This window comes from Passer domesticus, chromosome Z (genome assembly GCF_036417665.1).
Source record: "Passer domesticus isolate bPasDom1 chromosome Z, bPasDom1.hap1, whole genome shotgun sequence".
Taxonomy (NCBI): domain Eukaryota; kingdom Metazoa; phylum Chordata; class Aves; order Passeriformes; family Passeridae; genus Passer; species Passer domesticus.
This window is the reverse complement of record NC_087512.1, coordinates 68,340,727-68,358,529: the sequence shown is the minus strand read 5'-3', so window position 1 is coordinate 68,358,529 and position 17,803 is coordinate 68,340,727. Positions and strand designations below refer to the sequence as shown.

The 17,803-nt window shown below is 37.1% G+C and overlaps 1 protein-coding gene and 1 long non-coding RNA gene across 4 annotated transcripts in view; one reads left to right on the top strand and one right to left on the bottom strand.

The window, feature by feature from the left end:
• The window catches only part of KCNN2 (potassium calcium-activated channel subfamily N member 2), a 74,804-nt gene extending 61,026 nt beyond the window's left edge, over nucleotides 1–13,778 (top strand). For 2 of the 3 annotated variants that reach the window (XM_064405119.1, XM_064405121.1), the window contains 2 exons: nucleotides 4,049–4,118; nucleotides 5,946–13,778. In XM_064405119.1, the coding sequence (XP_064261189.1) occupies nucleotides 4,049–4,118; nucleotides 5,946–6,233 (358 nt within the window). In that variant the 3' untranslated portion in view covers nucleotides 6,234–13,778. Of the gene's footprint in view, nucleotides 1–158; nucleotides 2,042–4,048; nucleotides 4,119–5,945 lie in introns of all 3 variants that reach the window. The other variant, XR_010353970.1, reaches the window with a different exon arrangement.
• The window catches only part of LOC135291106 (uncharacterized), an 85,390-nt gene continuing 81,358 nt past the window's right edge, over nucleotides 13,772–17,803 (bottom strand). Inside the window, exon 5 of the long non-coding RNA XR_010353973.1 lies at nucleotides 13,772–17,796. This is a non-coding gene — a long non-coding RNA (uncharacterized LOC135291106). The remainder of the gene's footprint in view (nucleotides 17,797–17,803) is intronic.

Genomic DNA, 17,803 nt, shown 5'->3' with positions numbered 1-17,803 from the left:
ATTATGTTATAGAAGAGTATGTAGTGTTTAATGAAAAGAATATTCATCAAGTTTGATTTCATGGCCACCAGCATTTAGTTGTGTCTCTCCACTGTATATTCTCAGTGCTTAAGATCAAATGTTGGTATGTCAGCTATAACCCCTGCTATCTGTTCTAGGAAATGGGTGTGTGTTCCAATAGTTGAGACCATTGAGCACCTCTGGCATTTTTCGAATGAGTTCTTCCCATCTCCTTGAGAGTCTGAAAACAAGCCTGAGACTAAAACTGGTAGTAGGGTTAAGCTGTGCCATGGTATTGCCAAACTACAAGGATTTGTCTAAAACTGACAGTATGTATTTGTCAGAAACCACATTCAAATGAGCAGAATTGCACAATGGTTACTATTCCTGAACTACATGAGAGGGGAAAAAAACTCAGTTTTGTCCTCAGGAGCCAGAATTGTTTTGAGGAATGGTCAGGGTCTGTTTCTTCGATTTGTTATCCCCATTCACCCTGAGGCAGTCATTTGTACAGCCTATGAAGATAGTTCCCATGAGTTACAGGGAAGAAATAGATAAGTTTAATTTCAAACTGATTGTTTCATAACTTTTGAGTGTAGGTCTGTGCCTGAGACAACCAGTGAAGAGATGTGAGGGAAGCGTCCGTGATGAAAAGAACATACATGTAACATCTTACAGGAAAGACAGGAAGGAAAGGCCCAGTTTACTCATTTCCTATTTGTAAATTTAGACTAACAATCATTCTCTCTTTCATAGCAATGTTTCAAAGTAGCAGGTAGATCAGCTTAAGCTATTAATTTCTCTGTAATTCTTGGTTACTGTATTACATTTAGCAAACTTGCAGGTTTAAATGTTACTGTGTCATTGTGGAGATATTTTGAGGAATAAAAAGACAACAGAAGTTGAGGCATTTTTATGTGAATATGAAAAGTACATTTTTATATAGCAGTTTGGCCATCCTGCTTAGCTTAAAGGATTGGGAGGTGGAGGGGAGTGGCAGGGGTTCTGGGGAGAGGATAGCATGTCATGTGCTCCTTGCTGGACTTGAATCTTTGATTGTAAAGGTTGTTCCCTAACATTTTAACTTTACTATTTATTGTGTGTGTGTTCCTGTGTCTGTGTGTGTATGAGTACATATGTTCAGAAAAGAATCTAAAAAGCACAGCAGGCTCGATCTCCAGCTTTTTTTATCGCTCAAGCTTGGAGAACTTTTCAGGATATAAAGTGTGTGTCCTGCACCTCCCTTAAAAATTAATTAATCAGGTGGAGGGAAGAAGGTGTCATCAGTAATTTTTTCCTAGGTGTGACAGCTAGATTACACAGCTATCTTAATTATTTCTCTCTATCTTTTACCACTTTGCACTACAGCCCCAAAACTTTTGTATTCAGGAAAACAAAAAAAAAAGATAATTTTTTCAATATGCTGAAGAATGCACCATGAGTGAAAATATTGCACTTGCAGTTTGCTTTCTTCCTGTAGCTGGATGGAAATGCATCCTGTAGATGGATGCAAATATTTTTCATCTTTGCACTTTTTCTCAAGTGACTTACAGTTTTCCATCTTTCCAGATTCTTAAGTTTTGCTTAGTCCCCCTCCTTCATCTTCCAACAATTTCACTGGAGACAAAAATAAAAAGAGTGGAATTTCAGGGCTAATTTAATAATAGAAACCAGACCCAGATCATGATAGCAGTCATGGTCACAGCTCTGAAATGTATTCAGCTGGTCTGGGTGTTCTGCTTCTCATGCACATTAGATAAGATGAAGGTGAAATCATAAAAAAGGCATATCATGTATTGTATGAATAAGAAAATCTACAGATGATAGTTAATTGGAAGGCTTGAAGATATTGCAGATTCCTTCATCATGAATGTGAGTTAGACTCCTCCTCAGGTAGCTACTAATCAAAAGTAGCAATTCCCTAGGACTTTCCACCTGCTGAATCGAGCCCACTGTGCTCATTTGGTTGTTTTAGTATATTTTACACATTGTTTTCTTTTGTTTTGTCTTTTTTTCAACAAAATGAAAATAGAGCTCGGAAGTAAGTTGTATAAGCTGTTCCTTTCTAAACTTGCAGAATTTAGCACTGTCTGCATGCAAAAAATAGAGTTTTTATTTGTGACTTTCAGTGGTCTGATTGCTGCCATGGAAATGCGATCCAGAATCATGATCTTTTTCTGTGATAAGTGAAGTTCATAAAATCAAAATTTTATTTTAATGAATTATACTAAGTCTCTTGGTTTTCTTTAAATCTGGCTGCTGCAGCTAAAGACTTGCCATATCTATACGTTCTTACAGCCTGTGGTAGGTGTTTGGTTGCTTACTATGAAGAATTATCATGTTGGTGTCAACCGGTACTACAATAATAATGAGATTCCTGGAATTTTAAAATTAAAATACTGATTGTCAAAACAGATGAGTCAGTGAATCTTAAGAAAAGCAGAAAATACATATTCTGCACATTATTTGAAAGAATGGTCACAAAACACTGGGGTTTTCATTCCCCAGTGAAATAATTTCCTTTGAATAATTATTCTGTTCTGACATTGTGATGATATAATTCTGTACCTTGGAGACTCCTTCATATTTTTTGCTTTAGAAGAACTCCACCTTGTAGCCTCTGAAAACACCACTGGTACCGTCTGCATTTATGTTGTGCTCTGACAGAAGCTTCCAGGGGAAGAAGAGCATATGGCATTCCAGTAACAAGCTCCTGGAATGCCAGTTTTATATGATCAGTTCATTTCTACCTTAACAGAGTTATTTCTTTTTATATTTTAAAGATATTTTTAAATGATATTTCACAACTTACTTTCTCATACCGGTTAGCCTGGATATGAAAGGAAATGCTTGTCAGCTAAAGAGATGAAAGAAACTTTCTGGTTTTGGAATAGCTTCAAGAGGGTTTTCTTTAAACTACCTTTCTAAGACCATCACTGAGAAATGGGCAGAGAATGCATTAGCAACCCACCTGTCACAAAATGCTGCCAAACTTACTTCCATTTGACAGCTAACCAAATTGTTATTTTGGTTGGCCCTTGGCACACTGGTAGACTGAAGTAGTATCTTATGACACATTGTTTATAAATTGATACCTTGGTTTTGCAAAGCCCTATTTCCTGCTCTAGAACAGCCAGAAAAGTCATTGAAAGTCCAAGTATGGATCTGTTATGAGATGCTGAACCATATTTAAGGGAGAAATGGGCTATTTGTGAAAATAAAATCTACAAACAACTCTTCTGGTAGTCCACCTGGAAAACATGGGGTTTGTATCAGAGAATTTATAAGAAAGGTCATGTAACTTGCAAAAAATGTGCATAACCAACAATAATGCAGATAGGTACGCATCAAAGAAAAAAATGCACCCTTGATGCTTCTTTCATAATTAATCAGTACTATAGTTTAAATAGCGCTTTGAAAAAGAATTATGTAAATTTAAAATATAATCATATTTAGATTCACAAATTATCCAAAAAAACCCAAATGTATTGGCAAGCATGTTGGTTATTTAGCTGCTGGTCTGATGGAAGTTCTGTTTAAAGTAAGGAGAAACTCACTTATCACTGTATGTTCATCAGGTTCCAACACCTGCTAACCCAATCCATTTCCGACAGAACAGGGCTAATACCTGTATCTAGTCATGTAGGCATGGGAAGATTCTTGATTACTACAACAATAATGACAAAAAACTGTTGTTCTATGTTTCTTCCTATATCTACTTGTCACGATACTGAGGCTTTGAGGAATGTTTTGGCTTTCTTTCATGTAGTCTGGATAAATTGTTATCTTCTTTATTGAATTCAACTTTGACCATGACAAATGGTATTCTCAAGGACATCACATTTCCTTGCTCTTTCCTTTTTTGCGGTGTTGAAGAAGCATGCTTCTCATTGTAGCAGGCACATGAAAGATTCTGACTCTACACAAAGTAGTCAAGGCATTGTCCATGCAGTTATTTGCTCTCGTAAGTTTTGTGCATGCTCTCTAGAAATCCTAGTATGACCTCATACAAAAAAAAAACCATCTGACTTAAAATTCCACTTTTTAGATTAAGAAGTGTAAAAATGGAACAAAGGAAACTGAATGATCAAGCCAACACTTTGGTGGACCTGGCAAAGGTTAGTAGGCAGTTGCTGTTGTTTCAACATTCATCATTTCAAAATGAACAGTTTTTAAGTGAAAATGTTACGCATTATATGTGCAAATATTATTAATAAGGTGTTATATGTAGCAAATGAAAATATGTGTGTGTTTTGTGGTAGCACCTACATCTTGAAAAAGTATCCTGATGAAAGTTTGAATGTGCCATATTTATTTATTTTTTCGTGCATTTGAAAAAGACTTCACAGTTGAGAGGCTGATCCTGAGAGCTCCTGAGGTGACTGCAGAGGTCATGGTACATGTTGAACTGTGAGTGGGCCATAGTGGTGTAGTGCTGTAAAGTAAGAAGAATTTGCCATATGGTGCTAGTGGCTGTGCCATGACAGACCATAGTAAATAGCCTCTAGACTGGAGTTAGAAGTTCTGGATTCCTGTTCCTGTTGTCTTATGCAGCAGTAACTTTGGACAAGTAAATTTATATCTGCGTTTATTTAAGTTTTTATGATTAATAATAGTTGCCTACTTTGCCAATATATCATAAGGCTTTTAAAATCCTTTTTAAACCATTTGTGTTGAGGTAAAAGAGGCTATCCAGTTGTGAGCTGCTTGTTTATTGTTGCTAGATTTTTTCATAAATATATAACAGCTAGAAAGCTGGAGGTCTGAGCTGATACCATTTTGGATTTCTCATTAGAACTCAATACTGTGAGCTTAATTTGAGGCTACATTAGAAGCATTGATGGGCTCTTCTTAAGAGTTTCTTGTACACCTCTTCATTTACCTCAATATCCTCCTCAATTTCAAGTGCATCAAAGCAAAGATTAAACTCTTCAATGTTCATTCCCCTCTTGCTTACAGAACCACATGACAACTTCAGGTGAAAATACAATTCAGTCTAATGCTTCTGGCAACTAATAGGGACTTTTAATATACTATTTTGTTTAGACTACTTCACTTTCAAGGGCTATGCTAGCATCCTGAAACAGGAGGCAGAGCAATAGGTTATAACCCACCTGATACTGAAGTGGTTTACACTTCAGGCAGCCATTCAATTATTTTTTCTTTCCTTTGGATGGTTCATAAATTTCAACTGATTTTTCTACTGAATTGCATCCAGTTTTGACTCTGATTTACATAATCTGAAACCTCAATCTATAAGAGGCAGACATTTACCCATTATGTTTTAACCAAGTCTCTATGAAACACCACATTTCAGATTACATTTTTACTGACAATTGTGTCATTTTAAAGTACACTCTATATATCTGCTGCATTCCAGCAGTGTTTTGTAGAGGCCAGATAGATTGGAGAATGCAAAAGTAGAAAAGCATACAATTGAGTTTTTACTCTTTGCACTACTTTCCAAAAACAATCCACTCAACTACTCTTACTACCAATTCAAGAAAATCTGCCAAGTTTAAGTAGCAAGCCAATGAACAATATTTGTGCTCTGCTTAGAAGAATGAAGGTATTTAAAACCAGAACCAAGAACAGTTGAGGATGAAACACATCAGTGGAGCCTTCAGTCCCCTGGTGGCTTACACTGACTGGTCAAAAGGCTTAGCCTGCTACACTCCCAAGCATCTGAATTTCCAAAAAGGGTCTGGTGTTTAATTGAAATCAACTTCGTCTAAAGTGCTACTAAAAGCCATTATGTTTTTGCTCAAGAAATCTAGTAGAAAGTTTAGTCTACTGTAATTTAATCTACTGGGAAAATTATTTCACAAAACTGGGTATTGTTGTAATACTCATATCCTGTTTCACAAACCCTTGTAGAGTTGTGCTACTTGTTACAATACTTGTGAGGTCTCTCTAAATCTTTACTTACATCCTTCTACTTTCAGACTCAAAACATCATGTATGACATGATTTCTGACTTAAATGAAAGAAGTGAAGATTTTGAGAAGAGAATTGTTACTCTGGAAACTAAACTGGAAACTTTAATTGGTAGCATTCAAGCTCTTCCTGGACTGATTAGCCAGACAATCAGCCAGCAACAGAGGGAATTCCTCGAGGCTCAGATACAAAATTATGATAAGCATGTTGCCTACAGTGCTGAACGATCACGATCTTTGTCAAGAAGAAGGAGATCATCCTCCACAGCACCACCAACTTCATCAGAGAGTAGCTAGAAGAGAATAAGTTAACCGCAAAATAAAGACTTTTTGCCATCATATGGTCAATATTTTAGCTTTTATTGTAAAGCCCTATGGTTCTAGCCAGCGTTATCTGGGTTCTGATGTCAGAATCCTGGAAACCTGAACACATTTTAGGCCAAAATGAGTGAAAACTCTTCTTTTCCTCCCCCCCACCCCCCCAGATGCACAGTGAATGCACCTAGTATTGCTATATTAGATTGTTCTTCCTGTAATTTCACTTTTTTTTCATGCACTTCAAATAAGCTTTACTACTACAATACATAATCTAATATGATAAAAATGTTAATTTCTGCACATAGTTACTTGATTACCTTGACCTAACAACCAAAAAAAAGTTCACAATCAAAAGACCTAATTATGAACTTTTAAGAAACTAAATCAAAGCTTAATAATTGTTTCTAAGTATGAAAGCTAACTGTCTAAACTTTGCTTGCAGTGGAGGGGGAAAAAAAACATTATTAATCTAACAGTGTGCTGTATCTGTATAGTCATTTTAAAAGGTCATGAACAGCTTTGATTTCTGAAGTGATTAATTAAAAATATAGTTTATCCTAGAAAATAAGTCTCAGAGAAAGCTATGGGTTTTTTTTAATGCGGTTAGGGCTTTTATTTAACATGCATTGATACCTACACACACACATAGATAATATATATATACATATGTATTTATGTATATAAGATTATTTATGCAATGCCCATAGCAATGATCTTTTAAACTGACTATTCGTAAAGCTACTGGCATGCAAAAAGCACAGGCAAAGTCCTGTTTACTTATTCAGAGTCTCATAACAATGCCAGGTACGTTTATCCAGATCAAAAGCATCACTTTCACCCAGAAGTCTCCTAATAATGCTGTTTGGGTTTTGAAAGTGTTAGGTTGCTACTTTCTCCACTCCTTTCTTTGTGTTTCTGGAGTGAATGACTGACACACAGACTTACAGTACACATGGTTGTGTGATGGCAGCACAGTGTTCTGTATATGTTATGTTTGGGCAATCCCCATGGTTCCTGCTATGCAGTCAAGCTTAGCAAAACACTACTAGCAATATTTCCAAAACCTCCTGTAAAAAGCCAGCTGTAGACTGGAGTTACAACAGAAGGGTATCTATCGTACTTTATTTTCATGCATAAAAACAAGGTCTCCTACTTTATTAAAGAAAAAAAAAAAACAAACCAAAACAAAAAACAAGTCACAAAGCATAGTCACCAGTAGGCACTGGTGAAAAACTTTTGACTGACATTTCTCCTGGTTTATGCTCCAGAATAGCAAAACTAGGTAAGTTTAAATGCTCAGTACATGCAACTTGCATGAACAATTCCTAGTTATAAGCAGGAAATTATTCGACTTTATGAGACATTTTTTAGTACTTGCTATTTATGAAATGTGCCAGTCCAGTCTGCCTCTCCCCCAGTTTACAGCCAAGGGTGACATCTCTAGCTAAACAAGTAGACGTGGCTGACTGTTTCTATGTCTGCCTAGAGGTAACCAACTTGCTCATTGAAGGAAATGAGGAAATGCACATTGCTCCATGAAACACTGTGACTTCTGGTCAGCAAGGACAGGCAGGCAAGAGTAATGCAGAAAGTCAGGGTAGAGCCCTTCTGGGCAAGACAGAAGAGCTTTCCAGCAACCAGAATTCCCCAATCCAAATACACTACATAATCTGAAAAAGAGCAGACACTTTAGGCCTATTCAAATTAAAGGATCTTCCTTTTTTGGTGTTACGAATGTATAAATGATGAATGTATAAGTGACATCCAGAGGTATTGCATGCTTATTAAAAGGTCAAGAATTTCTCCAACTTTTTATGTCCTTGAGAAAGATGATGACTTCAGTATTTTTCCCCCTAGAGCAGGACAGTTGCATGCCTTTGGCGTGCCTTATTTACAGACTGTGGTATTTTGTGACTGGAAATAACCAGCAGTATGCATAGTATTTGCAGTTCTGCTTTTGTTTTTATGGAGATCATTTTCAAAGGAAAAGATGGATATTATATAGTCCTAATACTTTTCTAGTGCGGTCCTTAACTAGATGACATTGTGAATGGTCATAAGGCCAGTAGTAATTAATAATATTGGAATTTAATAGTCAAGTTTTAGAAATCTTTTTTCTCCTTTTTTGCATTTAGTTTAGAATACTCTTCTTGACATTGAATGTGAAATACACTTTCTGTAGCTTGAATACATTCCTTTTTCTCCTGTCAGCTTGAACTAGCTCTTTCATTGTTTACATCTTTTTAATATATGTATAACACTCATTTTTTGCACAACTGGGTTTTTAAAGAACTGTAGCTCCACTTAGAAGAATTTTTGTCAATCTGTCAATTTTAATTAAGATCCAGCTAAAAGTATTGAGCTGGCTATTTCTGTTGTGAAAGAGCAGCTTTCAGTCTTTGACCTCTCTGTTTCTTTTACTCACTAGGACTCAAAAGCCTGAACCTAATATTATTGCCACAGCTTTATGCAATGGTGAGATTCATCAGGATTATTTCCATCAGTCGCATTCTGTAACAACCTGCCAAATTATTTTGGATTCTTTTCTTTCTTTTTAAAGCAAAAAACAAATGATGTCACCATGTTATACTCCAGTTCTACATCTTAATTTACCTTCAAGATCACTACAGATATTTTATCTGCATTTTCAGCACGTGTGACTTTTTTCTTGTAATATCTGATTTCAGCACTAAGGTGCTGCATGGGGATACACTACATGAAAGGACTGATATAAACTTTTATTCAGGAGAGCACAAAGCACTCTTGGTTTGATTTTCTTACTCTTGACACTAAACTCCTTTTAGTCTTCCCTTGTCTGACTTTTGTAGTACCACAAATTCCATTACTGAATTTTTAGTTCCAAAGCTTTAGCTGTATCATTGTAAACATATGTAATCACCAAAAGGAAAACATATCATTATGACAGATCGTGGAAACTGTATATTTAAATGTAGACTTTTCTTGTAAAGATTGTTTACAAATGACAAGGAGTCTTTCTCAAAGCATATGGCATATTTACCATATTACAATTGTAAAGCTTCATGCACCTCTTGCCTTAGTTTCACCAGTAGGAAAATTCTGCTTTCTGTTGCTATTAAACTCCTTTTCACTACATTCCAGACACTGATTCCATTTTTAAGTTTCTTGGGAGTCTTTTTGCTAGTCTGCTTTTTTAAAGACACCGAGCAAAGATACCTTGCTCGGAAGGACTGCAATGTAAGATCACAATAGACCTGTTCACTATGCTTAGAATTAAATGCATTCATTTAAATAGTACTTTTTACTTAAATTTACTATTTTTCCAGAATCAGAATAATACATTCATATATTTTATGCTTGCAAATGCTCTGCAATTTTTGATTCTGTAAATCATTATGTATTTTAAGCCTGCATATCTTTCCAGATAGACTTGCGCAACTCAGCTTTTCTTTACCTCCTGCTGCTCCATAAGGATGTATCTTATATGAAAAGAGATTTGCTATGTAAAAGTTTGGCATCCAGCTTAGGAGCTCTGAATGCCTTCTGGAGGTTCATACCTTGTGAGCTATTTCAAAACTATGGCTCCCCAGACTGAGTTTGGAATCACTGTCATCATCAGAGCAAACATAAGTGATAAGTATACTGTTTTACAAATTGTAAGACTCTTTCCACGTCAGATCATATGTAAACATTCAAGCTGATATGCCACACATTAAGAGCATATCTAAGCATAAAAGAATAAAAGGTGTTCAATGTGTCTAAAATTCAGAATAAAATCTGTAACCCTTATCAATACAAAAAATTTAAATTGTTTGTAAACTCTTTTCCCGTAACTAAGTTATGAAAAATTCTTACTAAGCTTTAGCCACAGAAGGTTTTCTGATTAATGTGTGTTCTCTCCATCTGTAAAAGTTTGTGTTCATATCCATTCTTTTTTTAAATCAAAGTCCTTGAAGTATTTTTGTCCTTTTATTAGTAATTATTAAGGGGTGACAAATAATTATAAAGGGGTTACAAGGAATGAAACAGAGGGGAAGGTAGGAAGGAGCTAACCTTATGTATATAATTTTTAGAATTCCACCTCTACATCAGCATATCTAAATGCTCAGGTAGAAATGGACACAAATTTTAGCCAGCACTCCTAGCTACCCAGGTCCAGGCCAGCCCTAGCCTGGGAAGAGCACTGCCATATCTGAGAAGTTCTGAGGTGGAGCTTGCATGCACTCAAAGCCAACCATTTATGTGTGTGGAAATTAATGTCCACAGAACCTTTTATGTGCATAATAAAATTAACCTACAAGTGTCAGGGCTTTCAAATATGGTCCTATATCTGTTGGCACAAATTCAGAGAAAATTAAGCTATAATGTATATATTTTTATTCTGAACTTTTTAAGGGATATCTGTAAGATTTATCTCTCTCCATGACTGAGAGAATAAAGAAAAGCAGATGCTTAGAAGCTGCTTTGCAGTCAGGTGTGCATAGTGTTAGCTCTGACTTGCCTGAATACCTCACTGCACATCAGCTTTGGTCCAGAAACCACACAGTTTTATTCATTCCAGAATGAACAGGTTTCTCTCACTATAGAGGGAGTTAGCACTGAGCAAATAAGTCCTTTCTCTCAAGAGCAGCCTGGTGTACAAGATGATAATAATAAATAGGAGAGGAGAATTGTGATAATTTATGCAACTCTGCTCAAGACTTAGAGCTTAGCACACCATCAAGCCCAATGCAGACACTTGATTCCCTGCCAAGAATTGCTTGCAGCTGGACAGTACAGCACATGGTTGGAGCAGGTGGCAGTGTGGTCTGGACTAGGGTATGTAGACATCCTAAAATGGAGCCAGTTACCAGAATTAGCATCACCATACTGCCATATATTAGACTTTGTTACAGTGATATAGCTGAAGATCTGTTAGATAAATAAATTTCAGGCCTTTATGTGAAGAAGAGTCCCCTGCAGAGAATTGCAGTTTTTCTGCACACTGAAGGATATGCAACACCATGTCAGTGAAAGAAAAAACATAAGCCACAGTTTTGAACCTGTTGCGAACTAGCAAGGCAAATAACAAAATTAGATGGAGAACTGAAGCTTTGTGCTGACTTCCCTTTCATTCAGATTCACTTAAATCCATTATCTTCAAATATTTAGGAGAACCTATACTGTTTTCAATTATACATGAAGCGAGCTACAAGCTTTTAGTTAGATTAAAAGGTTCTCCTTTAAGACTATGCCTATTCTGACCTACTGTTCCCTTTCCAACCTGAATTTCAAAGTACCTTGACTATAAAGAGAACATGCATATTCTCCTATGTGGATTACAGCAAAGTAGGTCTCTGAACAAAAAAACATCTTTAGTCCAGATAAATGACCAACCATCATATAGCACCAGGAATAATAATGGAGTTAAAATGTTCAATTCAGACCTTGGAAAAGGTTTAAGTGAAGCCTCATGCCAGATATGAAGTTCATGGGGATCAATGAAATGTAAGAGATTGTGCAATTATATTTCCTGACAATGAATTATAGGGACACAGTGTATGTGTTTAATACCAGCTTATCACCTTATATAGAGAAGTTCTCCAAATGTGAGTAATATGAAGAAGACTGATCACCAGAATAAAGCAGGATTTTTTTTTAATAAAGAACTCCAAACCCTAATGGAAATGTGGAGATCTGAAAGAGATTGTGCTAGACTATTCTCTTAAAATGCCCCTACCCACCATAGCCTAGTGTAAATTGCAAGAGCTGAGATTTCAAGTGGTTTCAAGCAAAAAAAACAAAACAAAACAAAACAAAAAAAAAAAAAAAAAAAAAAAAAAAAACAAAAAAAAAACAAAAAAAACCAAAAATATATCTCAAGAATAGTTTAGGACTAACAAAACATCACTGTGTTTGTGCTCAGTACTACAAATATGCGCAAAATGAAATGTGGCAGATCAGTTTTCCTGATGGAGGAGTTAGAATGTTAATCACATGAACATGACATGCATGTATGTAGGAGAACAAGAAATCTATCTTAGAACCACTCTTTAATTTAACCCACAGTTTCAAATAGTATGGCAGCCTAGGTAGTATAATAGTAACAATTAGAGCTCCAGTTTTTGGGTTTTTTTTTTTCTAAAACTTACCACAAATGAATGCATTTTGGGTAGGAGGCCTCTAAAGGGTGCATGCCACCCCACAGAGCACACCCTCAACCTTGTGCTCTGTGCTTACTCCTTATTCTTCCTGCAGCTGCGAGCACTGAGAGCTGTGGTTGCCTCTGTCAGCATTCCTGGTACAAGGCTGCCCAGACTGATCTGAAAGGAGGTGGCCCTGGGGCACTTGAGAGGCCACTGGCCCAGTGCCTGTTACTGGAGAGAGCAGATAGCAGCGCCCAACCTGAAGGTGGCCATGGCCCCTCAGTGGGGCAGCAGCGTGTAACCTCTGCTCTTCCTCCCACACCACTGTATCACTGCAGTCTTCTGTTTCTTAAATGGTCTAATAGACTGAAAAATGCTTTTCTTATCACATCTGAAACTTGGTAAGATGTCACTCCTTATGACAGGCTGTGCTGCCACTGTGAAGAAAGCACAGGGTTTGCTTCTCCACTGTGGACAAAGACATGCTGTGCCACTCAGCAGGACTCTGTATGACAATGACCTGCTCTTAAGATAGAAACCAACAACACCCCACCAGCTTCAGTTATCAGGATTCAAGGGTAATAAACATTAGAAAAGTGTTTTGGCTTGGCAGTGAGATTTGGAATCTTGGCTTCTCAGTAATTAAAATTAAATCTACTTAAAAAAAAATACACACAAAAATCCCCACAAAACACACAAGTTCAGAAAACAGTCCCAAGGCTGAAATGTGCTAGCAAACCACCTAGTTTCACTGGCTTTCTTTGAAACAGAGCTTTCAAACAGTATGGCTAGTATCGGTGGATCAAGAACATTACAATTCCGGTGGTTTCAACATGCTTGAAAGCACTTTCTGCAGAGCTCAGTACCCTTGCACTGACTTGAGGCTGCTCAGCTGGCACTGCTGCCCAGCCAGTTCCACAGACCTGACAGAAAATATCTCTGCCCACTGAATTCACCTGGTCAGCCGTGCTGTAACACCTTCCACTGAGCTCAGGACATCACCCCCAGTCAGGTCTGCAGAGAAGAAGCTTTTTCATGATTTCCCAAGCTACTTTGGAAAATAATGGAAAAACAGCTGGAGAAGTTTCTTTCCTTTCAGACTTTTTAATTACAATCTACACACAGAGGAAGCTGTTCAGTTATCGAAAGCACAGTGGTAGGAATTTAGGTCATTTTTTTTCAGTTATCAGGTGCATACAAATGAACACAAAAATTGAACATAAAAAACAGATTGCTTTTCCAGAGCTTATATATTCAGGGTTATATTTCCTTCCTTTCCACCCTGTTTTATCCAACCTTTAAAATGCATTTAGTAATTCAGCTGTACTTATGTTCAATTTGAAGCAATTACTGTAATACAGCAGCATGAATATATATGCATTTCCAGAATTGCAGATACTCTTTTCAGTTGCAGGGGAACAAGAGAGATGGGCAAAAAAGCAGGTAGGCCTTTCAAATAATTTTTGCAATGAATTTCAGAGAGGTAAAAATAGGACAGAGAGGGTTTGATCCTCAGCCTCTCTATTAGTGGGTTGTGGATACATCTGGGTTGTCCCTTGAAGGCTGTGCCCACATCTGCCATGGAGAGGAAATAGACCATATCTGCAGACAATGCAAGAGTGGTGTCTGGTAGCAGCACGAGGGCATCCCTTTGTTGCCCACATTTCACTCATGTGAACCTCTACTTCCCCAGCTTTCTGCTCAAAGATCTGCAGCTGTAGTACACAATATTCACAAATGACTACACCAAAAAAAAAAAAATTGAGAAAATATTTCTTATGTGTGTATGAAATGGCCAGAGACTCGCTGGTGGTATTTGAATGCAAAATTCAGGATATGAAGTTCTACCCCCTATGACTCATGCGATTTGCTCTGCACCTCACACTTTTCATGTTTCACAGTTTTTTGAATAGCTCTGGCTCAGATCAGCTGAGTGCATGAGAAATACAAAAGGCTGAGCAACACGGCTGGGTACAAAGTAGCTGCAAAAATGAGCCCAGCAAAGAGTGTGGTGATTTGATTTTCTGAATGAAGAAACATTTTCCCACTACTCTGTTTAATTCACTTAAAGAGAACCAGAATACAATCCTTCCATGTGTATTATTGTTCCAAATAACTTCCAAGAAGACTGTCAGAAAATCTTGATAGAAATAAATTGTTTATGTTGTAGGTCCTGGCATTTCTGCTAGATAACTTTCATATGGAATGAAAGTCTCTGAGAACAATGAAGTTATTTATCCAAAGTAATTTATAGGAAATACCACTATTTTCACTGAGATTTGATTTCTAACCCATCAGGGATGGATGTACATCATGCACACCTGTAAATAGACATTTCCTTTTATTTTCAGGCAGTTGAGAGGGGAAGAACATTTGAATTAATGCTAAAGCAGGGTAGCAATGATGTTTGTAGGAGAAAGATACTTTTCATTTCTGGAAGGTTTAGCTGGCTAATTTTCTCTGTGTCCTCAGAAGATTTAAACATAAAGACACTTAGAGCAAGCACCAACAAGCAGATTTCTTCTCCTGCTCCTTTCCAGGTACATGCTATAATAGCTACCTATTCATCAACTTCATTCTTTCAGTGACAGGATACTCTCCTTGAGAAAGCAGGAAAACTGGGCTCAGAACCCTGTTGAAAGCAGTAAGTGTGTACTTTCCTACAGCCTTTTTCTTGTCTTATTGTCTGGGAAGAACCCTGGGCAGCTTGGTGCATAGCTTCTTCCTCTGTGAGTCAGAGACAGTCTGAACTTCTGCAATCAGGCAACACTGTGCAAGTGTAAAATTACCAAGAAAACATGAAACTGTTTCTTGTGGGGTTTGAAAGCAAACCAGACAGAGAGCAGGTCAATGATGCAAGTGCCAGACACTGTTTGAGAACTAATGCCATTGTTAAATATCTCATGTGAAGTTAGTCCTGGGCTCGTCCTGTTCCCAGTCTGTTTTTGTGGAAAAGAAAGAGGTGTTAAAAAAATAGCCTACAGTATTTTTAAAAGAGGAAAGAAAAAGATAATTACTTCAAAAGTTCTTCTGTAACAGAAAGAATGAACAAAACATTTTTTTTCCAGAAATAATGGAATAATACAGCACTTGGGAGACTAATCCCATAAGGAGCAAGAATTAAAGGTCAGCAGTTTCACCAGCTGGCCTATCAAGTTCTGTGCTTTTGCTTTCCAATATTTAAGTGCAATTTACCTTTTTTCCCTTAACAAATTTTGGTTACTTAATGTAAGGTGTTTATACATTATTAGGTCTTTTCCTTCGCTTCAGTAACAGAAGAGAACTCCTCCAGATTTTGTTTGAGGTGTACTGAATCACTTTTGTTTACACAAGTATGTTCATCTGTGCAGTTATCTTGGTCACTCTGCTTCAAACTATGTGACATCCACCAGAGAATTAAACAGAAGGCAGCATATTAAAGCAACAGGCTCTTGAAATCAATAGGTGCAATACACTCTTCTCTGTTTATTACTTTATTTCTTTATTACTAGTAGTGTAGATCTGTAATGGCAATAAGGCAAGATAAGTTTACTCTGGTTAGAAAAGATTGGGGTTGTCTTGTTTTTAGGGTGTCACTGAACCCAGTGAGACAATTCCTACTCACAAAGGCACTTCAATCTATAAGTTTAAAAGCATGGGGGAAACTCATCCACCAAGTTTGCCGTATGAAACTATCATGGAATTTCAAGGTTTCAATCTAGACTGGACCCCTAAGTTCATAGGCCACCGGCTGCCCTACCAGTACTTCTACCAGCAATCTTTTGGCAGCTCTCTGCTAAGCGTGTGGAATCTTCATATCGCGTTTCAAGACATAACCTTTCAGATACATTGCCTGCATATCCTTGACACAACCTTGGCAGTCAGGGTCACACAGGATAAACAAGAAAAACAAGGAAGTGCACAATTCTCATATAACCAAAGCCTTTGTCACGACAGTTCCTGCCTTTTTTGGGTTTTTTTCAGAGTTGGGGGTTTTTTGGTTATTTTTGTTTTTGTTTTTTTGTTTGTTTGTTTTGGGGTTTTTTTTTGTTTTGTTTTGGGTTTTTTTGTGGGGAAAAGAAGTTGGGTTGGGTGAGGTATTTTAATTTAAAAAGGTTGATATGTCAGTGTATTACCTTTATTAGTACTATTTTTACACTACATTGAGATAATGCCTTTGGCCCATTATACCTTTTGTCCAAAGTAACCTCTGAGCTCTATCGAGTTATAGTGCAAAAAATCCAAAAACTTTTATTAAGACTTTGGATTTCTATGCTCCTCTTTATGTAGCTTTCTTTTCACTTTCCTTATTATGTTGGTTTCAAGGTTTGAGGTCTCTCTATACATCCAATATAACTTCCTTGGCCACAGCAACTGACCTGGATGGGTACAAAGACCATAAAAATTTGAAGGCTGTTCTCTATCTAGCATTAAGAAAGCTAAATAAAAAGATAATGCTGTAGACAACTTGTTTGCAAGATTTAAGATGAAAATAATGTATTTCTAAAATTAATTTACCTGAATATTTAATCTTTGCTATTTTACTTCTATTCCTAAATTCCTGAGAGTTTCTGCAATTTCTCTATTTGCTTTGGAAATCTCACTGAAGAACTTCAGTCCTTACAGTCTTCCACAGTTATCTCTCCCTGAGAGAAGGCAGCCAGAGACCAAACAAATGGCAAAGTTCCACTGTGGAGAATTCCACAGAGGCAAATACAAAAATGCTTGTAGCAACAGATGAAGTTTGAAACTGAAAGAGAGGAGTCCATGTTGATTAAAAGTATGTTGCCATTTAGACAAGAATAATATTGGAAAATCCTTTTGTGATGTCTGGATCTTCCTTACAAATACTTGCAAGTTTTAATATAGCTGTGAGACAAAAAAGAAGGGGACTTCTGGCCATAGATGGATCTTGCAGATGAATAGATGCTGAATGTCAGCTTAATCAAATGGGAGCTCTCACAGATGCTTCTAAGCCTCAGAACTCTTTCAGCTCATGCATAGCTGGATTTGCACAGCTGGTAACTTTACCAAGCTTCAGAGAGTTGTTTTTAGCTTGGTTGTTGTAAACTGGTCTAAAAACTAAAATGTGTCTTCTATTGCAAGAAAGTTGGTGCAAGATTTCAAAACAGTGAGGATGATCCCACTGTCTTCTTAGAGGAAAAAAGAGAGAGAGACAGAGGAATGATCCCAAACCCAAACAAACCCTCTACAAAACCAATTAAAAAAACCCAACAAAACCCCAAACTCAAACCCATCTAACTTTCTCCAGACATATCACTCAACACCCTCCACATAATTCACAAATACTGACAGATTTCCTTCAGTGGAGGAACCATAAAATTGGTTTCCCAACAGAAACTCTCTGAGGATCCAGCTCTGCAAGGGTGTTGCCTCTGCAATGGCTCTTCCACAAGCAGTGCAGTAATAGATCCTCTCTCTCTCCATCCGCTAAGATCCTAGAAG